This window comes from Xiphias gladius, chromosome 9 (assembly GCF_016859285.1).
Source record: "Xiphias gladius isolate SHS-SW01 ecotype Sanya breed wild chromosome 9, ASM1685928v1, whole genome shotgun sequence".
NCBI lineage: Eukaryota > Metazoa > Chordata > Actinopteri > Istiophoriformes > Xiphiidae > Xiphias > Xiphias gladius.
The window spans coordinates 716238-743690 of NC_053408.1; the positions used below are offsets into that span (position 1 = coordinate 716238).

Sequence of the window (27453 nt, forward strand, 5' to 3'; positions counted from 1 at the left end):
GATCCTTAGTGACACACTGACACATTTTACCACAGACGTCAGGAAAACACAAAATATTTAACCTCTCAAGTTTCCGGTTGTCAGAGCTTTGGGGAAAATGACATTTTTATAGAAGTCAATTGTTTTCCCTTTTAGGTTGTGATGAAAAACATTGGCGCTGGCTGATTTATGTTCATGTTATATTGAAGCTACATCCTAGAAATGGCTCAAACATTTGCTGATTAATCAATCGTCACATCTTTGTAATAAAACTTGATGTTGATTCTTTTGGTCTGTTCTGAAAGTGCCAACACACGCAGGTTGTTTGGTTTTGCTCATGTGTTTTCTTCCGATATTAAAGACTTTACTCACTACGTAATACTGAGAATTCAGCTCCCTTCATTTCCATTTGTCCTCTACTGGGGAGTTGATGTTTGATATTTTTTTGTCGTTGGGTTGCTGTGCCCCGCAGCTTGAAGCCCTTTTCTCAACTCTGACATTCAGTAGAGACACAGCGGAGATTATTTACAGGAGGGCGGCTAACTGAAGTTTCAGTGTCTCAGATCATGTTGACGCAAATATCTCGAGCTCTGATTTCCAGATCTGTTTGTTATCTACACCAACACTTATCTCTAAATACAGACCATATTGCATATTAACATGAGACTATGGATAAAAATAAATTCAGTTTTTCAACATAAAGTGCTATGATATAGATACAGGTGCATCTCCCCACGTTACTCAGACAAACATTACACTAACACTAATCTCGACATTGCATCTTTATCCCCAAACGTTTCCACCCATGCACATTTTTGTGGAGATTTCAACAAGACACTGAACCGAGGCAGCTGTTGCAGAGGTCAACTGGGACCTCGGTGCCATGTGGTTTGCCAGTTTTACATTCGTGAGAGCGGAGCTTTTTTTTTTTGGACTACATGTTTAATGCGACTGCCTCCTTCCTGCGTCGGACGGCTCTCCTACGTTTGCGGCCAGCGGGGGGCCTGCCGATTCTCCTGCGTCTGCGTCCGTGGCATTTTTACGAAAGGTCGTGGTTAGTAGCTGTCGGAGCTTTTGATCATATCACAGGATTTTCTCAGTTTGCTGAGTGATCATGGAACTGCGGATGTTAGTCGTCTTGAAATCACTGTGATTTAAAGACGACTAACTTCGCATTTCTTCGACCGTCTTAAGGTCTCCGATGACGTGAACCTTGGATGTCATGAATGGTTTCATTTGACGTGACATCTACAGTCCATGGCAACTGAGACAACCCGTGTGATTTGGTCCACAGCTCAAGAGCAAGATGATTTTTACTTTTCAGTTTGTTGTTTCTTGTCGTTAAACTACCGATTTATTCTCAAGCCTAAGAAACCAAACCGCAGCCTCCGGTCTTGGGGTCAACGTTTCCACGTGACTCAGTGTTGTTTGTTTGGAGAGAAGGTTCAGTGTCTCGATGCTTCATCGTTTGGCTGACGACATGAAACCTGCTACCGTCTTCTGAAACGAGGCCATTTCATAAAGCAGCTCTCGTCTTTGTCCTTGTCCACAGCGCCGCTGACAGATCAAAGTGCTCTCAGTCCGACAAACGCTCAGAGACATTGAGTCCCGTGTAAAAATGTTTTGGTCCGTTAAATCACACGTGTCCAAGATGGAACAAAGAAACGTTTACAGTTCCCTCTGGAGTTTTACAGTTCTCCCTCCAGACTGGAATAAATGCAGTTGTACAAAATAATTCGGACTTGAAGATAGCGCTGGACAAACACTGTAGGATGCTGGTTCAGACAGTCCAGAGAGACGTCTGGTTTTTTCTTTATAAAACTGATGGGATATTTACACTTTCTACAAATGTTGAGTTTGGAGAGGAGGCAGTGAGAAGTCGGTTACTCACAGAAGCGTGGATGGAAAAACGCACTAAAACTCCAGGTGCAACAAAAAGGTCCAACAAGTGTCAACTGACTGTTACGCTAGCACGGTACATTAAGAACAGATGTTCTACCATAGGTTTGGGACAGAGGGGGTGTTTGGGAGCTGTCTCCTCTCACTTGGTTTTGGAGACATCCTGTTTGCTGAGGAGGACTTCCAGCAGCCGGAGTTTAGCTTTCAGCTGTTTGTATTCCTGGTATTCCTCTTTCATCGGAGTGCGATCCTCTTTTTGGCAGATTCTGTCGGGAAACACGAGAGTGCGTCAGCGCCGTAAACAACAAGCAGGAAAGACAAGACGTGAATATTTGTTGTTTCCTACGAGAGTAAAGTCAAAATTTGGGGTTTTTGACCTTTGGTCTGACAAAAAAAGGGAAACATTTGTTTCTGTTAACATCAGGGAATAATAATATTTTCTGACATTTTATCCACTGAAAATGTGATTATTAAAGAAAATAATTATCCGACGTATTGGTAATGATTGTTGGTTGCAGCCTCACAGTTCTCCTCTGATGGAATAACACGACCTTACTGAGGTTTTGTGTCTGTTCATTATTTGACACACAAAAAATTAAGGCGATTTGACAAAACACAGCTTTACAACAAATATAAACTAAAACAGTTCAGGTCTGAAAACCGGATTCTGACCCAGAGTCCCTCTACAGGACCAGGACCACAGGATGGAGGATGGAGGACCTGTTATCGTGGATATTCCCACGTGGCCTGGTTGGTGATCCAGCCTTGTTGTCGGGGAGACAACCAAGTTATTAAAAAATGTATCTCTTAAAAAACTGAATCTTTTTTGAACATTGACCCTTATTGTACTCTTTATACATGCGTTTTGAATTTGTCCAGTATCTTCAGTCATACACTTTATATAACTGTAGGTTTACACTCCTTTTTACTCTGAGAGGACACATTGATTTGCACTGACGACGAGTTTTAAAACGTCGTTCCCCTTCACACCAGTTGTGTTTAAGCTAAACAGCCTCTGCTGGTTTCATCCTGTGGGAGGCGCACTGGGCCCATGTCTTCTGAGTAACTACACCCAACTGCTGACGAAATGACAGGTGCTGTTTTCTTCTGAGACGAGTAATCAATACAACTTTATTATTACGTTACTGAACAGAACTTTTTTGGTGTAAATACCCCAATAAACGTCTGACCGAGTCTGTCTCATGTCTCCCATGGTGGTGTGACATGATGTGTATTTTGATGCAGATTAAAAGTTTGTATCAGTAACATTTTGAGGTTTTTTGCAGCCACGCTGGAGTTTTGGACTCTCTGAGGACGGCGTTGAGCTCCTGAGGTCTGGCTCTCACCTTCCGGTCTGACGGTAAAACTGGTCCTCGAACTCCCTCAGAGCTTTACGCCTGGTCTTCTTCTCCGCCCTCGTCTCCCGCAGACTCTCCAGCAGCTGAGACCTGGTTCAGGTGGAGGACAGAGTGTGGAGGTTCGTGAGGGAAAGCGGAAAAACTGCCTCCTGTGAAGCAGCTGCACCGAGACCCGAGTCGGGGACCAAGGTCTGACACTGACTTCTTAGTTTCTGCTCCAAGCGTGTAATTTCCACTGGGGAAGTAACTAGGTACATTTACTCCAGTGCAGTACTTAAGTGCAGTTTTCAGGTACTTGTACTTAACTTGAGCACTTCCCTTTTATACTGCTCTATACTTCTACTCCACCACATTCAGAGGGAGATTACTTTAATTAGGAAGGAGCTAAATACAGCATATTACTAGAGAAGGAGCCAGTAGCAGCAGATTAGCAGTTCTACCAAAGACATTTGTCCTCTAAACTTCTCTGTTTAGGACCTAAACAGGTACATTAATAAAAGATATTTAATAAATTAATATTTCATTAAAAATTAAAGATCCGAGAAAAGTCCAGGAACTGAATCCAGATCAGTGAATCAGAACTGACGACCCCTCGGGTTCACCTGGTGACCCTCTGGAGGGGCCCGACCCCCAGGTTGGGAACCAGTGGACTAAACCCTCTCCCTGTCTGTGACGTAGCTAAAAGCAGCTCCAGCAGTAAAACGCTGCCGAAGCCTCCGTGACTCAGGATCAATGATCCATTAGAATCAGAGACCAGTCACAGGAGACGTGTCCCTGCACAGTGAAGTACTTTTACTGTGATACTGGGACTACAGGAAGTAGTTTTACTGTGATACTGGAACTACAGCAAGTACTTTTACTGTGATACTGGAACTGCATGAAGTCCTTTTACTGTGATACTGGAACTACAGGAAGTACTCTTACTGTGATACTGGGACTAGAGCAAGTACTTTTACTGTGATACTGGGAGTACAGGAAGTACTTTTACTGTGATACTGGGACTAGAGCAAGTACTTTTACTGTGATACTGGGACTACAGGAAGTACTTTTACTGTGATACTGGGACTACAGGAAGTACTTTTACTGTGATACTGGAACTACAGGAAGTACTTTTACTGTGACACTTTGCCGATTATACCTCTGTACTTTTTTATACTCTGTACATGAAGAGGAGGGTTTTTCACGCATGACTTTTACCTGTAATGAAGTATTTTTACATTGTTGTGTTGGTATTTTTATCTAAGTAAAGTATCTGAATGCTAAAGTTCTGTTGTCGTAAAGAAGCAAATACGTCTGTATCTATCGGAAGGTATCAGGTTACAATACACAGGTTTACACAGCATTTCTAGTCTTTGCTTGACTTCGCTGGTAAGATGTTTTTATTCAGCAGACACTACGGCTACGGCTCTCTCTTTTTCCCTTCTTCTTTCCATTTATTTTTACCTTATACTTTATTTAATCAGTTTACCTTTTGTACAGAATTTAATGACATGGTTTGTTCCTTTCAGAGCTTCAGATGTTCAGGGGGACCTCGGTCTGCACTCTCATACAGACCTGGAGGCTTCGTGCAGGTTGGCCGTGGTGAGGGGAGGTTGTTGACGGACGGCTTTCACCTCGTCCAACGGGGACACGAAGGCCGGGTCGCTGTCCCGGTCGCTGTCCTCCTCGCCGGCTGCTGGTCGGGTCGCTCTGAGAGGAGGCGGGACAGGAAGTTCATCCACTGGCATCGAGCTCATCGAGTCTTCATCGGATCCGTCCTCTTCCTCCTGAGAGACAGAAACAGTCACACAACAGTAAAACTCTGCCTCTAATCTCCTGTTTTACTCTTAAATCCTATTTAAATGGGTATTTTTATTTTGCCATGTTTCTCTTCTTAAGGTATTTTATGTCAAACACTTTAAACTTTGTCTGTTGTTGAAAGGTTCTGTACAAAGAAGCTTGTCCATTGTCCTGCAGGTGTGGGCAGAGGAAGGGTCGTCGTCTGAGCAAAGAAAAATGAGGGGACACGGGGAAGTCTGGGATTCTTCGACCGGTCAAAACAGAAAAAAATGTGAATTCTGTTTACACATTAAAACACACTATCGTGATTAATTTGCTTTTGTGGCTCCTATAAGTCTAACGAAGAATTAAAGACGCTGCCTACATTTCATGTGTTTCTATCACATTTAGGTTAAATGACAGAACGGAGCCTGATGAAACAGCTGGATTTATACGTCTCTGTCCTCAAAACACAAAAATTAAATTAGAATCCATTAAGCATGCAAGATGATCCACCAGGTCTCGGTGTGAGAGTGATGAAATTACACAGAAAGAGCAGGTTTTTTCAGCCCTGCGTCCTGTCTGCAGAGCCCCCTGTCAGGCTGGTGATAGGTAAAAACCCGGGGCAACAAAAGTCCAAGGAACAAACCCTCACTTCGCTGTGAGGATGATGGAAAGAGAGGGGGACATGGAAATGCGGACCCACGTTAGGACGTCTCACAGTCTGGACACCAGCTGGACTTTGCCAGTTGTCAGTTAATCTTGATGGAACAGTAGAAAGAGAAAGTGTGTGTCGGTGTGCGTTTCTCACTATGGTGGTGATCGTGGGGCTGGCGCACAGCAAACGTTTGATCATCTGGTATCTGTCGTACAGAGGCTTCACCAGGTTCTTCTCCTGTTTGGTTCCCTGAGGCACAATCAGACAGAGACACTGTAATGATATAGTAATAATAACCCTTCAAAACTTGTACGGAAGTATCAGCGTCAAAGTGTACTAGAGTAGCAAAAGTGAAAGTACCAATACTGCAGAATCATCTATACAATATCATTGTACTTTTATAATATTTCTATTTTAATGTGTTCATCAATTTAATGTTGCCGCTGGAAAAGAAGGAGTTAATTTTAAAGGCTTCGCTACCCGGTAGTTTCATCTACAGTATTACTCAGATGTACTTAGTTACTTTCCACCTCCAGGCTGGGTCCCTGTTGTGGCGTCTCACTTCAAACCCACGTGAGAACACTGCGATGTTGAGCTTTCTGCGGAGAAATCTGCTCAGCGGCTCCTGTAGAAGCTGTGACGTGTTGAGAATATAGCTGTGGAAAGCCTTAAAATGAAGGTTGTGACGTGAAACACAACACGTTGTCAAGTTTCTTCAGCTGCTCCGTCAAACTGGCTGAGAGTACGACCCACGATCCTCCGCTCCACGGAGTTCAGTTGACTTTATTTAATAGCTATCAAATCCACGTTAGCGTTTGGGGCGAACAGTGATCTCTTCTAGCTGGGCCGGGTCACTCCGGGCCAAAATCCCACTTTTAGAATTTCACGTGTTTCCAGTGAGAGGAACGATGCGGTTTGATTGTTTACAGCCGTGAGCGGGACGCTACTGTCGGCTGGGTTCAGCCCCCACGCAGAACCTTCATACTTTTTCCCAAAACTGACTTTTAAGCTGTTTAAAACTAGCGAGTGGAGGCCGACAAACTTCCTGATTCACATGAGCCAACGTCATCAGGCGAGGTGATGATCGATGTGTTGTAGCTCCGAAGCCTGACCTCCATTATTAGAGCTGGAACCAATGATTATTTTCATTACCGAGCTCATCTGCGGATCATTTTCTCGATTAATCATTCAGTCTATAAAATGTCAGAAAAGGCAGAAAACCGGTGATTTCATTAAACCCGCTGTGACGCCGTCGACTGGCTGGTTTCCACTAAACAACATTTAAAACCTATAGAATGTTGCTTCACTGTGGAAAAAGACCAAGAAAATCAGACAGCGGATCAGGAAAATGTTTGGCTCTTTGATCGATTATCAAAGTAGTTGCTGATTATAATCTCTGCCGATCAACTGATCATTTCAATACTACTATAGCCAGCAGAGATCACACACAATCACCACACCACTGGCCCTGTGTAGGCAGCAGCACTGTCAGTTTTTCCTTACTCAACACACAGGTTTGAACCCTTCCAATATCTGTTTTTGGACATTTTGTCCATAAGAGGACAAACCAAAACAACGAGAGACAGAACTAATGGGTTCACGTTTTCCAGATGTTCCCTCAGGTTGCTGCTGCTGGAATGCTAGGCTAACTGTAGTTTCCACAGCTTACGTACGACTTCATCTCCAGCTTTGCATCTCCAGCATCTCGAGTTTTGCCGTCTACTGACTAAATCTGAAGTGTTTCCAAACGGGTGTGTTGGATTGATCGGAGCGATGGGAGTCAGTCTCGCAGGGTTTGTGAAACTCTCTGCCATCATTACCGCTCCGCCGTTGTTGAATCACTTGTTCGTTTCGGCTTGACCTACATTTCATTTTCAGTCAGTGAACGTGACGCTGCGGGGCTCGCAGGCCAACACGAGAGCTCACGAGGACGACAGCTGCGGTAGCGTAATCGAAAATTAATTTTCACAATCGACTGTCTGTCTGTCTGTCTGTCTGCTCTTAATTCGATTATATAATTGAATCTAGAGTATTTGTTGATAGCCCCAGTAGACAGACCGCTCCAACTTAAGTGGCCCCTGGAGGATTTAATGGAGATTTATGAAAGTCAAAAGGCTTCGATGGAGCAGAGGATCGTTTCTTTTTCGGCTTGTTGTGGGAGCAGCACAGAACGGAAAAGACCATCTGTTAAAACTGGACCACGTCTCGTTGAAAAGTGAAGTTCTGCAGATTCTAATACAACAGATTCTACCGGATCTCCCGCACAGATTTCTCGGCTCGATCTCTTAAAACGCGAAATCCTTTAAACACGTCTGTGTTACACGCAGGTTTACAAGTGAAGCGCCACAACACTGGCGACGGCTTTTTTACCTCCATCTGCAACCTGGGTTCGTCTTTAAAGCCAAACTCCTGCCCCCCAGAAACACGATATTCTCTTCATATTGGTACCATTTAACTAATCTATAATCCATCCCTCCTGTGAGTCCTGCCCACCAGACGGGACCGTTACTGCACATCCACAGTGGGTGAGGACTCACCGGTCGGCCGTGCACGCTCTCAAAGTACAGCAGACATTTCTGCAGCGTGATCTTCTCCAACACCATCTGAGCCTGGGTCATCTCCTGCACACACACACACACACACACACACACACACACACACACACACACACACACACACACACACACACACACACACACACACACAGTCATGTTTCCGCCACTTCAGACGACATCACATCAGCTTACATTCATTTGCAGACTTACCCTTACCCTGATAAAAGCAAAAAGATAATGACCAGAGTTCGGTGAGGATGCGTTAATGTCAGAATCAGCACAGCATCGTTTCAAGATGATTTAACTTGATTCATCTTAGAGGACGTTTGCGCCCAAAGCGGCTCAATATAAGGAGAAAAATAAACAGGATTCTGTTCGTAAATGCACACGTGAGCAGTCAGGTTGTTGACCTGTCCTCAGATTGTACATGAAGTCCCTTTACTCTCGACTCACAACCGTTAGTTATTGACCTCAGTAGGTGAAGTCATGGCTGCGCGTTCAGAGAAGCCCGTAAGTAGAAGAGGGGGAAGAAAACGGAGAAGAAAATGAACAGAGTTTGGGGAGGATGCAAGAGCAGAAGTTGCTCCGTCTCTTTTGTGTTTGGCAGCGGTGTGGTCTTGTGACGTATTGAGAGTCAAACGCACCTTCATGTTGTCTGGGAGACCCAGAGCTCGTCTCTTCTCTCTCAGTCGTCTGAACAGAGATTCCACCGTTTCCTCCAGGGTCGGTTTGTGCTCCGACGCCCCCTGCTGCCCGGAGCCGTACCTGCAGGACGAGTACACACACCCGTGACGACTTCGCCGACCACGACGCGCCACACTGAGTCCGTGTGTTGGATGCGTTGGTGTTACCTGCAGATGTCTGTGTTTTCTGGAGCGTCCTGCTCCTTCGGCTCGAACACCGACTGTCTGAGTCTCAGCTCTGCACAGCAGACACGTGACATACAAGATAACATGAGAGCCACAAACTACACCGCACATATACAGGTGGGTCCAAGAGTCTGGGGCCACTTTCCCAGTCAAGTGAATAGGAAATGCTGACTTTTATCTTAATATCTTTCAAATATTGGGCTCCAGGATCCAAAGCTGTCAGGACCTTGTTCATCTAGGACTTAAAGAGTTGATGGTTTCATGAGCAGTCATTCACGTCACTGTTCTGGAGTATCAGAGCTCCCATTTGTGAAGGGATCTGTATACAGAGAAACAGTTAAATCCGGGTGATACTCTTACCTTTGAGCTGTTTGCGAGCTTTTGCCAGTTCGCTCATCACTCTGACCATCTCCGGGTTTGAATATTTATCGTTGTGCGACGGCTGAGAGAGAGAAAGAGACAAACGCACCAGAACACCATCAAAACTATCGCCACAGACCGAGAAGGGAAAAACTGGACACAAGCTGGAAACCAAGTGATTCAAATCCAGTCGGTTCAAACCTCTGGATTTCATAAATCACCTCACAGACCTACCGGGACCTGCAGCAGATTCCATTCAAACCACTTTCATTTAGTTTATTTGCATAAATAACAAGTCTCAAAAAACTTAAAGCAATAAAAGAGTTTATCATTTAAAATCAGTATATAAACATATAATAACTGGTTTATACACAGATACAAAACAAGTTTATTAACGTTCAGTGTTTGTTCTACTTATTTGATATTATTCCAGATGTGTTTTACTGTGTTTTCGTTCATCATCCGTTCATCCAGCAGCTTCCACTGACCTAAACACTGAGATCTGATCACAGCTGCATCAGCGTCTGTTAGAAACCAGTTATCACGTCTTTATATTCTGATTATAAATAAAGGAAAAAAAAATCTACATGTTAAATTCAAATTTATCAGTCAAGAAAAATAAAATCACATTAGCCCATCATACAGAAGAAAATATCAAAAAAGAGACAAAATAGAAAAACAATAACCAATAATTATATGTGCCGACTATAAAATACCCACAAAATACATAAATGTGTCGATGGCTAATAACCACAAATAAACTAAAGGAGCTGTATAAGCTAGAATTACTTACTGATAGCTTAGTTACAGTTAAATAATTGCTAACACAGTTCATCTCCTTCATCAGGCTGCTTTTGCAGAAAAGACTGGCGTTTGCATTATTTGCTGTTAAGTAGATGAAGCAGGTACAAACAGAATCACTCTCATAATTTATAGCTTTCTGACAAACGTTGACAGAAAGTGAACATTCACACCTCTGTAAAGAGCTGTCGTGGCACAGCTGTTGTACTGGACTGCATTAGACTGTACAGGTTCACCTGAGGGTGTGTTATGACTGTATTATTGGGGAGTGGAGTATTAATTAATATTCTCTTTACACCCTCCCCTAGAATTAGAAAAACACCTGCCACCCCCAACGCCTGCTGTATTTACCTTGTAGTTCATCTCCTGCTCAAACTGATCCTCGAACCTGCGAACCTTCTTCTTCAGGGTCTGAATCTGTCTGGTGAGGAAGGGGATGGAGGGGGGACACTTATCCTCCGATCCCTCCGTCCTGTCCCCCCGAGCTCGAGACCTGGACGCAAACACAGAGCCACAGGTAAACAGGTAAAAAGACAAGGGTCCGAAGTACAAGCGCAGATTCGCCTGATGTTCAACGCTAAACTGTTGATTTTCTCTGTGAGGACGCGCCGACATTTCTACACAGTCGTCATTGTCACTTTTCTCCGCGTCGGATCTTCTAAATGCTTCTGTCAGTTTTTACTTTAAAGAAAGAAAAACATGACTTTAAAATGCCACTGGAATGTCACAGTGAACATCAGACGACGAGCTCCCTCACGTCTCTCTGCATCTGGTTTCTTCCGGCTATTTTTCAACCTATTCAGGCTCTTTCATCCATAAACGAGAGTATTTATTTATTTAGGGAGTTCAGGTCATCATTTCCATCAGTAATAACAACAATCAGTCGGACTCCGTTTGATGAGCAGTCACACATCAACTCGTTCTTTTCAGTATTTGTTATAATAATTAACACATTGTGCTGTAAATTTTGCTAATGTTTGCTGTTGCTGTAGTTTTTTTAGATGATCAAGGCCGTGGAGAAGAAATGGAGGGAAAAGTTTCCTTAAGCAAAAACCAGTTGTAGTTCAGTTTGAATAGCTGTTACAGGTTGGTCTGGTGTTATTCTATATTCTTCTTATTAGCGACAAATTTCCTGAGAACACCAAAACCGACCGAGTGAGAACTGGTTTTCCCCGATTCAGCGCTGTGCCAACCTGTTATTATGCTGGTTTTCCATGACACCAGCTGGTTTCCCAAACGTGTGTATGTGTTTTGCTTTGTTTGTGTCTTGTCAGCACATGTCACAAAAATATCTGTATTTGTAGAAATTGTTAGAAATTGTCAACAAAATAACATAATCTTCTAAATGTTTACCTGCTTTAACAAGAATAAAAAGTCTAAAATAAAGAACAGCTGTGAAACTGTTCAAGGTCCCTGTGGAAAAATATGTTAATGTATCTTAATGTTAGGGACAGTGTTTGATCTTCATCCTTGTGCATAAGAAATGGTGTCGTCAAAGCCCGACCTATAAAATCTGTCTGCTTATTAGCTTTATTCCTGCCACTTTCAATTATTACTGTAACTAAAAGGTAAGTTGGGAGTTGATTTTAGAGTATAAGTCTGTATAAGCCCTCTGGTTCGTCCCGAAGACGTGAGACTTTAAAGCACCTCAAATGAACATATAGTGTCATTTTTAATCTAGACCTTCATGCAGTTGTACAGGGTTCAAAGCACTCGACACTATTCTAACCAGAGATAAACCACGTTGGGCTCAGTGGGAATCCCGGAGTTTTCTCGTTTTGGAGCAATTTGGACGTAAATCTTTAAAAAGCACCTCACAAACATATAGTTTCATTTTTAAAAAGGCTCAGTCATTTCCCTAAAGCAGCCGCTCACTGTAGTTTTTAATGAAACAAACAGGAGGAAACAGTGAATGTGTTGGGGACTATTTTCAGCAGCGGATGAGTGTGTGTGTGTGTGTGTGTGTGTGTGAGACTTGAGTCTAAATAAACTACGGTGTGTGTGTTGATGGTGATGAAGCAACATGTCACCCGGAGCGTCAGTGTGAATCACCTACGTGTTTTTAATCGTTTCTGGAAACAGTGGAGCTTTATGGGATTTGTTGACATGAAAAACACCACATATCCTCAGATTTATTCTTTAAAAACAGTCAGAAGGGTGGACAAATAAAGAGGGGATGAAGAAATAGAGGAGGGAGATTCAGAGGAACTTTTTCTGTCTTATCTTCAGTAAATATGAAAGACAGACGAGAGGAGCAGACTGAAGTGGAGACAAAGACCACAAACCGGGCCACAGACACATTTGGACCCTCAGCTTCAGGCTGTGGGTCAGAAAGTAGAAGAGAAGAAGATGAAGGATGGATTATATAAGACGCATTAACGCAGCAGACAGATAGAGGTCAATCAGAAACTGTTTCATCCTTCAGAGCTGCAGCAGCACAGAATGCACTCCGACAGGACTTAATGGATGAATAGGTCTTACGGAGGCATGGCAGAGTGAAGGTCTAAAGAAACGGTTCAACAGTTTGGGACCAAAACGGTCAAAAAGCTCGATGAACAAACTGACAACCACTGAACTCCGATCTGCTGGAAACCCTCCAGCTCTCAGTTCTGACTGACTTTTACATCAAAGCGTGAACAACAAACTGCTGCAGAGAGTCTTCGTTTTACCTTTCGTTTCCCACTGGACACTCTCTGATACGGGCTGTGAAAAATCTGATCCTGGGTCAGCCGACAAAAGGTGAGACTGCTCAGCCATAACGATAAAGTACTATTATTAACATTATTATTACATAATTTATCTGAGAGAGCTGTGATTTTAGCAGCTACCAACAAGGTCCAACAAGTTCAAAGTCAAGATCAACAAGTCCCCCAAGCTCAGCCCCACTTCAACACCAAACAGTCCCAAGTCTAGTACCAATCCAGGATCAGCAAGCCCAAGTCTTTTGGCAAATCAGTCTCAATGAGTCCCATATCAAGTTCCAAGTGAAGAACAACTTGTCCCAAGTCAAGACCAGTAAGATGCAAGCCAAGACCAAACAGTCACAAGTCTAGTACCAATTCAGGATCAGCAAGTCACCCAAGTCTAGTGTCACATCAAGGCTATCAAGTCCCCAATCAAGACTCAAGTCACTACCAACATGACCCGAGTCAAGACCAACAAGACCCAAGTCAAGACCAACATGGCCCATAACAAGACAAATAGTCCCAAGTCTAGTCTCAATTCATGACCAATGGGTTCACTAAGTGTAGTCCCAAATCAAGACCAACAAGTCCCAAGTCTTGTGCCATATCAAGACTATCAAATGCCAAGTCAAGACCCAAGGAAAGACCAACAAGTTTCAAATCAATTTCCAAGTAAAGACCAAATGCTCCAAGTCATATTTAAAGATTTTTCCAAGTCTAGTCCTAAACCGGACCAGTAAAGAAAAAGACATGTAAACAGACTGACAGGTGAAAGACAGACAGGGAGACAGACAGGTGAGACTCACAGTATGTACTGCTGGCTGCAGGGGGGCGAAGGTGCAGTGTCGGGGTCGGAGTTGAACCTCAGGCTGTGGCTGAGACTGGAGCATCGGGGGGAGGGGAGGGGGCTTTGGCCGCCCGCCAGCAGCTTGAGGAGGGCTCCACCTCCTCCTTCTCCTCCCCCCTCACCTCCAGGGCTGCTCCTCTGTGGGGAGTAGGGTGAGTGGTGAGGGCTGGGGGGCAGCGTTCCATCTGGGGTGAGGGGCTGCTGGCTGGGGTGGATGGTAGTTAACGGCTGGTGTCTGGGGGACTGGGGAGGTCTGGTCAGGACCGTCAGCAGTTCTGCAAAGACACAAGGTTCGGTTCTGTTAAAATTTCCTCTAAGCAAAATGCGTCTCAGTGTATGTTCCCATTAAACAGCTGCATCTGTGTAGATTTATGAGGACAATGTTAGCACCCAGTTAAATTCTAAATTAATGAATGAATGTAAATACACAACTAAACAGGTGGGTGGAAACATTTCTACATAAAGTCATAGGCATAAAACACTGGTGGAGAATCAATGAATATGAAATCAAAAATTCTGACCTTGGAAACGACAGCTTGAAAAAAAAAAAAAAAATCTCAACATACCATCCAGTTACTTGGGATGTCCAATGCTTTCAACCAGAACTTGTGACCTTCCTCTGCAGTTGGTTTAGTTGGCATCACCTGACATAAGTTAGGAAATCTGATAATGTGATAACTGGTGGTCATATACTTGTTTCTGTACAAAGATGGTCTCTAAACCATCCCTGTGAGGATCGAGCAACTCCGTCCGCAGAGGAAGACCATAAGATGCGGTTGAAAGCTCTGGAAATAATAAGTAACTTAGACCTTGTGTTGAGAACTTTTTCGTAATGTAAAGAATTAGAGAAAATCTAAGTGTATGTAAAATAAGGATCAGCTCTTATTTTCAGACAGCTTTGTTGAATAAACAGACTGAATCTCTGCTGTCGACTGTCAGCTGCGTCGCTGGCTGAGGGTCAGAATGTCAGCTGCGTCGCTGGCTGAGGGTCAGAAACTGAGTCTTCGCCAGCAGAAGTTTATTTGTTTTTGTGGTAAATAATAATAATAATAATAAAAGTTGTTGTTGTTTGTTTTGTTGTTGTTTGTTTCTACAGATCTCTAGAGCCACACAAAAGACCTCTACAAACTCTTCAGTGACAACTAGAACCTTCCAAAGGACCTCTAAAATGTTCTCTAGAACCTCTCCAGTTGCAACTATAACACCTTTAAAATCACCAGTAGAACCATCTAAAGGACCCAGCGATCGTCATTGACCACAAGAACTAACTAAAACACCTCAGGAACCTCCTCAGTGTCCAATGCTACTACCTGAGGAACCTCTGAAACCTCCTCAGTAGCCACCAATACCAACTGAAGGTCCACTAAAACCTCCTCGATGACTGCCAGAACCAACTGAAGGACTTCAAGAACCTCCTCAGTGACCGCTAGACCCACAGTGATAAACAAAACTGAGAAAAGCAGGAAATCCTCACATCGGACCAGTTTTATCAGTTTTGTGCGAAAATCAACTCAAACTGTTAATTGGTAATAAGAAAAGTTAATGTCCTAATCGTTTCAGCTCTACCGTCATTAAAAATATAGCTGATTGTTTGCGGGATATAGTTAAAAACATTACGCTTTAATTAACAGGATAACAGGATCTATGCTGTACAAAGCAGCTTTAATAAGAATGTGTTGCCTGGTGAAGAGATGTAACGTGTGTAGCAGCAGATTCAGAAGCAGCGAAGTGTGGCACAGTCAGTCAGTGTTTCTCACGTGCTGCAGCCTTTTACTTCAGCATGCTGCTCTATAAATAGCAGCAGGCCGGGGGAAACGGCGACGTGGCGTGCCATCAAACACCACACACACACACACGCAGTGTGGCTGGTGGCGTGCTGGGTGAAAAAAGAAGACTCGCCAGAAAGACTGATACTTCTAAAATAACACATGTTACTGTAGCACGTGGACAACAGCCAGTACGTTAATAAGAGCATAAACATTGGACATGACTTCCGAGTGAGAAAAAACGCCTGTCTGCAAGTAGACAGTGTGAACTTCCTTCAGAGTTGGAACTTTAATGTACATTATGTTTAATGCAGGGTCAGAGGACACAAGGTTTTCATACAGTGGTCCAGAGTAAACAAAATATTTGAACACATCTTAATATTTTTATGTATTTCTGCAAATAGGCTTCAACAACATCAAGTGATCATCAATGCCACTAGTTAGCATTAAGAGTTCATATGTCATGAAGAGTAACTACAGTGACAAAAGATTACCAGAGTTTGCAACAATGGAGGCCACCGCTTTTACAAAAGTAGCCTAGATCCACGACACCCAGTAACTACAGACCAATCTCCACTCTTCTATTTTTAACGCTTTGGAGAAACTGGTTCATGCACAACGAGGTAGTTTTCTTAACAAGAGAAATCAGACATGTTTGATTCTGGTTTCCGGGCCTGTCATAGAAAAGAGACTCCCACAGTAAAGCAGGCTGACAACAACCTGCTCACTGTCTCATCATCCGTCCGTGGCTGCAGAATGCGTGGAGCTACAAATATCCATTCAGCGGTGTTATCTTCCATTCAGTCGCGACGGCGGCGCTGGTAATGTTTTCACCGTGTGTGTGTGTGTGTGTGTGTGTGTGTGTGTGTGTGGACAGATGTTGTCACCGCAACAGCGTCACAACTGTGCAAGACACAGTCATGAGACTTTACAGGTGAGTAGTCGAGATCAAAATGAAGCCAGAGTTCCAAGATGTATCTGGTCCGACCCGTGAGTACTGAGTACCCGTGTAATAACGTGGTCATGAGAACCGAGCGCTCCTGGGTCTGAACCTCAACATGTTGACCAACATCAGAAGGTGGTCTCTAGTTTATTACGGGGAACAGATGTAGACTATGTACTGATCATGTTCAGTTTATTGTTGCAGAGAACCAGGACTTTAAATTTGAGCCTGAACGCTTTTTTACTCATTTTACAAACGTCCCCCCCTTCTTTAGAACTGTGCCCCAGTCTGCCCCCCCCCAATTGAAAAGATTCTAAACCCGCCCCTGGCCACGTCTAAAACTTGCTTGCTTGTGAACACACCTTCACACTGACCAATAACATCCCGAGGGTGGATCAAGCAACGCAGATGTTAAGTTCATTAGACAGCTGATGAACAGAGACTTGTTCATCAGTGCAAAGCTCTTTCCCGTTTGACAGAAACTGACAAAGTAAAAGAGAATAAATGTCAGAGGACAGGTATGGACAGACAGACAGGTGTGAGTACCTGGCGGGCTGTTCTCGTCAGCGTTGTGGAACAGAGCCAGCGTCTTCCCCTCCTTCCCTCCGAGCTCGGCGACGCCACAGGGGCTCTTCTGCTCCTTGCTGCCCAGCGCAGGGGGCGTTTCCTCTGGGGACGGACCCAGCGAGGGCCCCCCCTCAACCTCCAGCGCCTGGAGCTTCAGCAGGGAACTCTGCAGGCAGAAGCAGAACATGCCAGACACACTGATCCAGAGCTCAACCTGGTCCCAGGAGGAGGCTGTTTGTGGACTTTTGACACAGAAAATGTCCAGGTACTGGGATCCTGTGGGGCAGCGAGGTGCTGTTAGGGGCCAAGGATTCCAGGTGTTAGCCAGATTCCAGCCTCTGAAAACACCACGAGTGGAGGCGTGGCGCAGATTTCTTTAAACAGAGTTAAAATGGATATGACAAGAGGAGACCGGTTGTTCAGGAGGAAGACTGTCCCCACAATCCAAAGGATGAGTCACTCAGCTCCTACCCAAGAATAGGCTGGTGCCATCCAGTGAAACAAGCCATAATGCCTCCGTCCAACCCCTCCAGGGATTAGTCAGTTGCGCTCCACATGCAAGCGAACAGCTCAGAAATATAAACATATATTCCTCTGCCAGTTCCAGTGATTGTGGAGTTATAATCCGGAAGCGCGCCGTTCTTCACTGACATATTAATTGTGTCCGGGAATTAGCCTTCCCCCGGTGTTACTGAGCTCAGCAGTGAAAGAGGAGCCGGAAGGTTTTGAATTTTCATCCTCTCGCTCTGCTCCTTCACTGATGATGATGATGATGATGATGATGCTGCGTTGCTATCCTCCCTCCCTCGGTGGATTACTCATCCTCAGGCTCGTGAGGAAAAGAGGAGGGAGGATGGAGGGATGGGGAAGGAGGAGAGCTCTCTTCCTCTCTTTCCCACCCGTCTCATCCTGAGAGAGGGAGAGGGAGAGGGACATATGGGAAGCAGGACGACGCCTCTCTTTCTGATCGTGAGGCTTTTCCCGCAGCGGTGGGGGATGGGCTTGTTGTTGACATCACTCCGTGTGTGTGTGTGTGTGTGTGTAGTTGGAAATCTCATTCATAAAAAAGCGAGGAGGAGGAGGAGGAGGTGTAGCTACGTGCTTCTCCTCACATGTCCACAGGCACTTTAACCCCTGAACTCCCAGGGGCCCCTCTCAGTAAAACATCTGTCTGCACCCTGCCAGTGTGACACAGTCCCCAACCTGCTGCCCCCTCCGCTCTCAGCCCCTCCGCCAGATGCTGAACCTGCTCCCATCCGGACACGTCACGGCGTCCGCGCTGGTGCCGAGGCTCCTCCTCCGTGACCACGTGTCAGCCACAGTTTCACGGTAGCGATGCCGGCACGGGGGCAGGTTTATAAAAGTTGGACTGGGTTGGGTGGGGGTCAGACTGGGGCACAGTTTTAAAGAAGGGGGGACACATTTGTGAAATGAGTAAAAATGCGTTAAGAGTCAAATTTAAAGTCCTGGTAATTGACGACTGTGAAATTTAAACCTTTAAATGTGAAATAGTATCAAAAAATAGCTTCCATGTGTAACTTCACGTCTCCCACAGCCACGGACAGATTAGGAGACATCGGTCCCCAGGACATAGACAAGCAAAAGGCCCCCGCCCAGTATAATCAAACCCCCAGGTTGATGTCATGTCGTGTCTCTGTTGACGTCAGGGCTGCATGATTACAGGTAAAATGTGGTGAGTGGAGCACCTTCCCTACCTCAGCAGTCTCCTGTCCTCCAGAGCTCACATCCGAAGAAATGCATCATCAGTGGGTTCTCTGCAGAACTGGTTCCCCACTCTACTGTATGGAGCAGAGACCCGGACCACCTACAGGAGACACATCAGAGCCCTGCGGTCCAGGGATGTCTCTGAAAACTCATCAGCGTCTGTTGGAAAGAAAACCCCAAACATCAGAGGAAGCAAACATCAACTGCCCCACCAGCAGCACCACTAAACACCGACTCAGATGGACTCGCACCTTCCAGGTCCCTGGAGGTCACGAGGACAGGTACAAGGGCTACGTCAAGATCGGCCTCGAAAGGTCCCCCCACCAAAGACCCAGAGGACGTCGCTCAAACCAGAACAACATGGAGGAGCAGAGTCCTCGCAGGAGCTGCTCTTCGTGAAGACGGTCATGATGTGTGTTGTAGTTTTTGATGTCTCTGCTACAGTTGGCACTGCTGTGTCCACAACAAACGACCCCCTGGACGGTGTCGTTCCTCACCCGGTCCGGGTCTTATTGGACCTCAACAACACAGCACCACATTAGGCCGTTTAATCACAGCAAAACACCCAGACTGGTCTGAGACAAACCTCAGTGGAGTCTGGTTTGAGTTTGATGTTGCTGAGTTGAGGAAGAAATGCAACACCTGCAGCTGCTGCAGCCATAAGAACATTTAGACCTGCTGCAAGAACGTTTAGGGTAAAAGACACAGTGGACTCGTATAGGTTCTTTGCTCCTCTGTATTGGACTGTAGCCACTGAACTGACGAGAATTCCCAAGAAGAATCCGCGTATGGCAGCGGTTTGGTACGATGCTCGCCAGACTCCGTTTAAAAACTTCGGATATTTACTCAGTCATGTTTGATACAAACAATACACGCCTTCTAAAACGAGTTCATCATTTAACGATCATTTTGGTTCTTTGGGGGGGAATCGGCCGTAAACAATCAATGTCAGCTTTTTGCGCTCCCCGCTGGCAGGTTCGTCACTGAAGCGGCGTTACGGACAAACTAAAGAGAAAATGTGAGCTTCATCTATTTAAATGCTGCTTTTAGTGAACTGGTCTAAGCCGAATTTCTCACGTTAACCTCTAGATTCAGAAAACGGACCCACACTTATGCGGACGAGCCGTTAAGGTTCGACGAGAAGCAAACCAACATTAAATTGTCAGATATTTTAAGGCACAACACACTCGGTGTTAAAATCTCTATACATTAAACAGCGCAGGTCGTTTCGGGGCTGAACTCTTCATTTTGAATCATATTCAAAATGTTTCAGGTTTTTTCTTTTTTTCCTCCGTGTGAAACTTCACTGCACTGGCGACGGAATTAAAGCAGGAGCCGCTTTTGGCAGCAGTCCGGGGAACGGCTCACCAGACTCTGCTTAGGAATCATGGAATTCGTGTTACTCGGCTTATGGGCGACTAATAAATATATTTCTAAAACGGCTTTGAGATGTTTTTCCGAATCAGTTTGCGTCTTTAAATAACTTCGGCAAAGAAATAACTATCGAGCAGGACATTTTGAAAAAGTAACGTCTACTTTAGTTTGTTCGCTTAAGGTCTTTCACGGTAGGTGAAACGATGACGTTTCCAGTCACGCGCGGCGGCACCGCCTGCTCGCAGTGACACCTCGCGGCCGTTTCCATGACTACAACTAGACGAACGCAGGGGCACGTGCGCCTCCAACCGAGCGCAGCAAAACGGCTATCGTATTACGCATGCGCACGGCCGTCCATGTCCGGCGCCGCTGATTGGGCAACACCTCCGACACACCCACCGGGGCGCGTTCAGACGGAACGTGTTCCGGGTTTCACTTCCTGCTGTAAAACCAGCTCGTGAAACGTCAGGCCGGAGATAAACGATAAAAGCACCACATTCAACTTCCTGTTTCATGGACGATTTCTTCTAAAATCAAACCTTTTAAGTTTTATTTCTTCTCCTTTTCATTGCTTTTTATGGCTGTTTTTTTGTTTTTGTTTAGTTTTTCCATTCATTTTTAAAAATGTATATATTTATAAATATCCTCTGTTAGGTGCACACGTACCTTTCTGCCCCCTGGCATCACGCTCCATCGTTGTAAATGTATAAAATTATTAATGAAGTTCATCAAGAGGGAAAAGGACATTTAAATGAAAAGGCAAATACCACAGTTTCACCTGCTGGTGAATGTAAATAATGTTCAGACATTAATAAGAAAGGTTTGAATTTGTAGAAAAGCAGGGGAAAACCACATGTTGATGCAATAAGAGCAGAGAAACACAGTGGCGCTGAATAAGAAGACGGGACCTGATAAACAGCTTTTACAATAGAAAACCAGCTTTCAGCTCGCATTCAGTCTTCAGTGCAGCCTCAGTTCAGGTGACCACATATTCTGTCTGACAGAAGAACCCAGAGACACCTGCTCCCCCCCTTGTCCCTCCCTGGGAGGACTGGGTGAGGAGGGGGAGCAGGAGGAGGAACTCCTCTGTCTCCCACCCTCTCAGCCTGAGAGACGTAACAGATGCTCTGCATAGATAAATCCCACAGTCCCAGCCACACCGGACCAGGCTCCAGGACCGGGACCTGCGTCAGAGGAGTGGTTGGGGAGGGCGGGGGTCACTGAGTCCACCCTCCGCACCACAGAGTCCATCAGTACCCAGGGTTGCATCCGCTGATCGGTTTCGTTCTTCAAAGTCTCCCTCTGAGCTGGAACCCTGGCTCAGGCCGCACGTTGCCTGACCCCCTTCACATAGGAGAACCGGTCTCAGAGCTCCACATGATGAACTGGGAACGATGCAGAGAAGATGACACGCACAATCGGGAAGCGTTCTCACTTTTCACCAAAACAGTAGTTTTCTCATTTTTCCCCGCTGGTCTCTGCGACATTGGTGTTTTGGTAAAACGGCGCCCCCCCCGCCGGTGCATCGGCAGAGTTCAGGCGGAGAGTGGTACTGCAGGCAGGACAGACGGTGAGAGGCTGCGAAGGCAAACAAACCAAAAACCCACCAAGTGATGAAATGAAGGAATCAAGTCCAAGTTCTGTGTGAAGCTGAAGAGGAAAAAAGTTCAGAGAGAAACCACAGACGGAACTTTGTTGTGTCCACGTGTCCGGTGAGAAGCAGGGTCTGAACACGTGACTGAAACAAACTGGACCAGCTGTGGAATAACTGGACATTTACTTCACTTCTGATCTCACTTTTGTGGTTGGTTATAAAGAATGTTTCAGGGCTGTGTATGTTAAAATGAAGTAATTTGATCGGCTGAAGTTTAAATCATCATCATCATTACTATCAAAAACAAAGCAAAAGCAAACACCAACAATGTTTAAAACACTTTACAACACACAACATGATGTGTTTCAAACTGTAAGAGATAAGGAACAAAGCCTCCCCTTTTTTTTTTTTACAGCTTTTCTTTATTTTTTTTTTTGGCAAAATGTTTTTGTTTTGTTTTGCTTTTAACAGTCACGTCCATAAAGCGAGAGTCAGGAAGTTTCTTCAGCTACCATGGCAGGCACTGTAATAGTAATTATACTGGTGGTAGTAATCATCATAATCATAATAATAATCATAATAATAATAATAATCTACAAACGGCCGAAACATCATAAAACACTATACTCCCAATATATACAAATAAATCAGTGACACTTGAGCTTCATTACACAAACTCATAACCACAAATTATTTTCACTGAAAATCGATACGAACATGAATATTTCTCCTTCCGGTACAAACACGTCTTTTTTAAAATCCCCTCTTTAGCTGAGATTTTGATTTTCTCCACCGGAGCTGAACATCTGTCCTTTTTTCTGCCTGTTTACACTCAGTCAGACACGTGACAGGATGTTGAACCAGCCTGGTCGCAGCACTGGAGTTAATATGTTTCACAGTTGTGTTTTTGTATGGGTTTAACAAATGAGTTACAACCTGTTGAGATTTAAGGGTTTGGTCAGGGGTCTTCTTTTGAACTGATAATCTGTTCCCTGGGATCCGGGCCCCTAGAAACAAGGGCGTGATCCCCCACGGGCTTCCCACCAAGAAATATTTCCATGGGACTTTTTACGTGATTATAATGAACTTGGCTTCTTTACGTTTTTACGTTTCCGTTTGTGTGCGTATCGAACAAACGAGATACGATGCGTGAATCGGTCAGCTTCCGAGGTGTCGGTAGGGGTATTTAGGGACAGAGCGAGGCTGTGCAGTCTTCATGCTAAGCTAGGCTAACCACGTTCCGACTCCGGCTCTGTACTCAACACACGGACGGATATTCGTCCAAACATCTCGGAGAGAGAGAGAGTGAGGATGTCTCCCCTAACGTTGACGAGTTCCTCTTAAAGCCCAGGAACTACCTGGTTTGTAGGTGTTGAGTGTCTGACTCTATTCTGCCCTCTGGTGGTGAAAACCAAACATGCTGTTACCAATATTTTCATGCAGAGCTCACAAAAGTCACATCGCTGATCATTTCACGAAAATATCAAAGCAAAATCGGACTGCTAATACAAAGGCTTCATTCCCAAGTGAGACGACTATCAGCTGCTTTTACAAAAGGCCACAAAATACTGTATAGATACAAACTGAAATAACCAGATGAATCACTTTTTATGGTTAAACTCTGTGTTTGTGGAAGCAACATAAAACCAGAATAATCACGTTTACTTCAACTCAGTGTTTTTAAATGACCACTTTGTCACAGTTACCATTAGCATGTGAAATTAAAGATTACCTCAGAGTACGGAAGCTTTCTTTCCTGTTCGATCTGTTTTAAAGCACTGACACACAGTACCTGCTGTTAACCCAGTTGGTGTTTGATGGTTATCCTGTCAATCCGTCTGTGTCGCGGCTTCTTTTTCTGCCCGGATCTCGACATTAATGGCGTCGTAACCTCTTCGGGTGTCGCCATGTTAAGTTCAGAACCTTAACATGGTGACTAACTTACTACTGAATTATACTTTCCGTATTTGTGTGGACACAAGGATCAGCGAAACATAAACTGTCAAATTATCCTGGGTTAGGGTTAGAGCTGCAACGATCAGACGATTAACTGATTAGTTGATAGGCAAGAAACTAATCAGGAACTTTTTTGACAAATCAAATAAACGGTTCAGTTATTTTTCAAGAAAAAAAGCCAAAGATTTATTTCATTAATTTCAGATCTATATTTCACGTGAGGAATTTTTGCTTTTTTTTCTGTTGTGCATGTTAGTGAACTGAATAGTTTTGGGTTTCGGGCTGTTGGTCTGACAAAGCGTGACATTTAAAGACGTATTAGGCTGTTGGAAATCATAAGAGGCATCTGTCACTATATTCTGAGATTTTATGGATAAAACAAATAACCGATCATGTAAATAATTGTTCATTGAAGCTCTAATGTTCCCGTATCTGTGAGGCTCCATGAGGACCGTGTCGCTGACAAACGTGTGAACATGTCCATATCCGCAGGACCTTAATGCAGATAAACTGAACCATGTCCGTCTTCAAGTATGCAGCATATCTGGCCCTGTACAAAGACCTGTGGTGTGTCGACCCTTTTTTTGGCTCCGGTTCTTAATCCTGCCTCCAGTTCTGATTGGTGTTTTTTTTTCTTTTTATACCTAGGGAAACAATGAGCCCAACGCCAGACCTGTTTGAATCACTACACAAATCAGATGGAGCTGGCGAATCAGAGGTCTGGAACCAAGTTGTTAAAAAGCAAGTAGATCATGAGACTTAGAAACACTCTCTTACTACTCTTTAAACAGGAAGTGACAGATCCATTTCTGCAACATCTGAACAATCCTGAAACCTGCTTGGTTAATTTTCTCATTGTGTCTTTTAAAGTGTGTCAAGACCAAGTTGTGCAAGTGTCTGTGAGAATGGAGTGTTTGTTGCTGTGTGCAAAAATATGTAGGAAGTCTAGAAAATATGTACAAAATATCTGATCTCATGCTGAGATTCACAGATTCACAACATAAAGAATGATAGAAAGTAAAGTTTAAAAGTAGAAATGTTCATATCACCTCCCCCATCATCCACTAGGGGGCAAAAACAGCTGCTGTCTTTCTGTCTTTGGATTTTAAGTTCCCGAAAATGCGATGAGAAGTGAAGGCATCATGGTGACGATGGTGGCTTGTCTGATCAGTTTTCAGTTCACTTTTCCTCTTATGGTATGTGGATTCCTGTTGTCACTCTGCCCAGGGGTTAATCCTGCAACCGGGGAACCTGTACATCCTCCAGCCTGATATTGAAGAGCCAAACCTTTGGCTTGGAGGGTCAGAAAAGTCCCTAAGAACTTTCAAAAACCCCTGCAGACCAGAAAAAACAAACTCCAGATGACACAGGACAGGTAGTAGTAGAACTATCTCCCTCAGAGGGGTCAAAGTTCAAGTGTCAACCAGTGATCAAGGACACTTGACAGGAGCAGAGGCTCTCCATTGGCTGCAGCAAGGGAGGATTCGAAGCCTTTTTGTCAGCTTCTGGAAACTGGAAATGTGAGACATGAGTTTGTTCTCAATTGTTTTTAACCATCTTAGGTCCTCTGTTGCCAGGGCTAGTTTAACCACAAGGGGGGCCTGTAGCAAAAAATAATCTGTGGGCGCTATTGAGAGCTAACCCATAAATATTCCTGCACCCACTGTGGCCAGACTCCCAGAAACCAATCAGTACCTTTAGGCTGTAACTAATCTGCTTCAGGTTTACTGTATGTCAGTTGGATTAAATACTTTTCCCACTTTTGTCCAGTCCTCTGGGAAGCACTTTGATTTCTGGGACAACTTGGTTTCACTCGACACCTTCAGATGCACCCGCTTCAGCCTCAGATAGCTTCACTGACGGGTTTAAGCATCAGATTTCTGGCTAACTAATGAACTGATGGACATCCAAGCTTCCTCTGATTGTTGCAGCATTATATGGGACATTAAACAAGGCCTATAATGTGTGACTGACTGCTGATGGATGTGTTTTTCTGGGTTCATATTTGTCTGAGTCACACCTAGGTGTTGCAAAAAAAAACTGCACTGTTGGCTCATTTTTGTGGAGTTGAGGTTTGACAGCTTTCTAAAATCTGAAGGAGCTGGAATGACTTTCCCAGTATGTTAAAGTCATAAACATGCTTGTACCTTTTTTCAGAAAAGGACCACACATGATTTACACTAAGATTTCTAGGACTGGTTTCCTGTTCTTAGAAACTTGATAAATGGTTGTTTGCAGCAATATATGGGACATAAAGCAAGGTCCCCAACTCTGTCCATTACAGCTAATTGTTAAACTTTCCCAAGGTTCAAAAAACGTCTTTTCTGGATCGTTGGCACATTTTGACAATGGAACGATAACGTTCCTCAGTTCTGACAGCTTTCTAAAATCTGGAGGGGCTAGGATGACTTTCCCATGTTGTAAAAGTCAAGAAGACGCTTCTACCCCTTTGGATCAGGCATGAGTAACTTGAATTCCTAGGACCTATTCCTTACTCTGAGAAACTTGATTAAAAAATTGTCCCTGGTCCTTGAAACGAGGACAAGCTGTTGACATGAACAGGCAGTTTGTTTTGATTCTTGAACCACTTCATCTTCCTGCTCTCCGCTTTTTTGGCAGCTCAGGATTCCTCCCATTAGAGGGAACAGACTAGACCAATGCGATCAATGAGGGACCTCCAGTCCTTTTCCATTTAAAACCTCCTGCACCCTTAGTACTCATCATCTGGGGACACAATGTGGCTACAAAACATTGGGGGCTTGATTCCCAAAGGGTCCAGCCATGCTTAAAAAGAAGACAGTTACAGCAAGGTCCTTCTGGTCGAAACGTCCACGAAAGGGCAGGGTAGAGTTTCAGGCTTTGGGTTTGGGTGTGAGCTGGTGGGTGGGACTTTAAAAGTCATAGTCCCATCCAGTGTTGTCATCAGGCGGCGGTTCGTCTGTGTCTTCAGGGAAACTGTCGAAGTTACTGGTGTCAGTTGGAGAGGAAACCTGGACAGAAGGACACACAGTCAAACTCCTTCAACATCTGCAGACTGAACAAAGCAGGTTTAGCTCTCTTAGATTTAGGACTGTTTAAAGGCCTGTTTAATGCCAATTCAACTCTTGACATATGGGAAGATACTCTGCATGGTGGGTTCAATATCTCGCCAGTAGTGTGTGATGATATGATAATATGCACGTATGCCTTCTGAGATTTTGCCATCTGTATAATGTATTCCTACATATTCACCCCTTTAATATTTTGGCTGTACTGGACTGTGGTGGACGATATTAAAAATTAATGATCAGGACTAGGTTATGACAATACTGGATTTCCATTATTTTTGGATCATTCTAATGACAATATAACTTAGGATGAAGTACCTTTGTTTTTTTTAAAGTACCTTTTTGGGCATTTTGTGACTTTCTGAGAGCTCTGATAGTGGAGAGTTGACAGGAGATGAGGGGAGAGAAACATGGTAAAGACATGCGACAAATGTGCCCAGCTGGACTCGGACGGGGTTCGTAGTTGGCACCATAAATCTCTGGGTCACCAGGGTTCCTGAAGGGACCTGATTTATTGAGTATTTAATTTGCTGGATTAGCCAAAAACAGAGCCCAGAGGCTCATTTACTAGCTGTTAGAGCTTTCAGCTGCATCTCACAGTCTGAACTATGGGAGATGGCTCAGGTATCATCACCTGGCCTAAAAATTGAGGGTTAGGTTATTGCAGGTGGTCATATAAGGGGGTGGGACTATAACCCTTGTTTTTGTTCAAA

The 27453-nt window shown here is 44.3% G+C and overlaps 2 protein-coding genes and 1 long non-coding RNA gene across 7 annotated transcripts in view; all 3 read right to left on the reverse strand.

Annotated features, from left to right (window-relative positions):
* Window positions 1-333: 333 nt before the first annotated feature.
* LOC120794160 (protein FAM13C-like) lies at window positions 334-17231 on the reverse strand. Its single transcript, XM_040134912.1, has 11 exons — window positions 17024-17231; window positions 13728-14043; window positions 10589-10730; window positions 9437-9518; window positions 9059-9128; window positions 8852-8972; window positions 8190-8273; window positions 5806-5901; window positions 4791-5002; window positions 3225-3326; window positions 334-2144 (listed from the first exon to the last, which is right to left on the reverse strand). Exons 1-11 carry the CDS (start codon window positions 17229-17231, stop codon window positions 2021-2023), a joined length of 1557 nt encoding a protein of 518 aa, XP_039990846.1. The 3' UTR covers window positions 334-2020.
* A 5-nt stretch (window positions 17232-17236) lies between these two features.
* LOC120794161 lies at window positions 17237-20409 on the reverse strand. Its single transcript, XR_005708102.1, has 3 exons — window positions 19021-20409; window positions 18760-18928; window positions 17237-18434 (listed from the first exon to the last, which is right to left on the reverse strand). It is a non-coding gene; the product is annotated as an uncharacterized LOC120794161 (long non-coding RNA).
* Window positions 20410-22158: 1749 nt separating this feature from the next.
* Window positions 22159-27453, reverse strand: part of LOC120794162 (cGMP-dependent protein kinase 1) — a 53753-nt gene continuing 48458 nt past the window's right edge. For all 5 annotated transcript variants that reach the window (XM_040134914.1, XM_040134913.1, XM_040134915.1 and 2 more), the window contains one exon: window positions 22159-26683. In XM_040134914.1, the coding sequence (XP_039990848.1) occupies window positions 26585-26683 (99 nt within the window). In that variant the 3' untranslated portion in view covers window positions 22159-26584. The remainder of the gene's footprint in view (window positions 26684-27453) is intronic.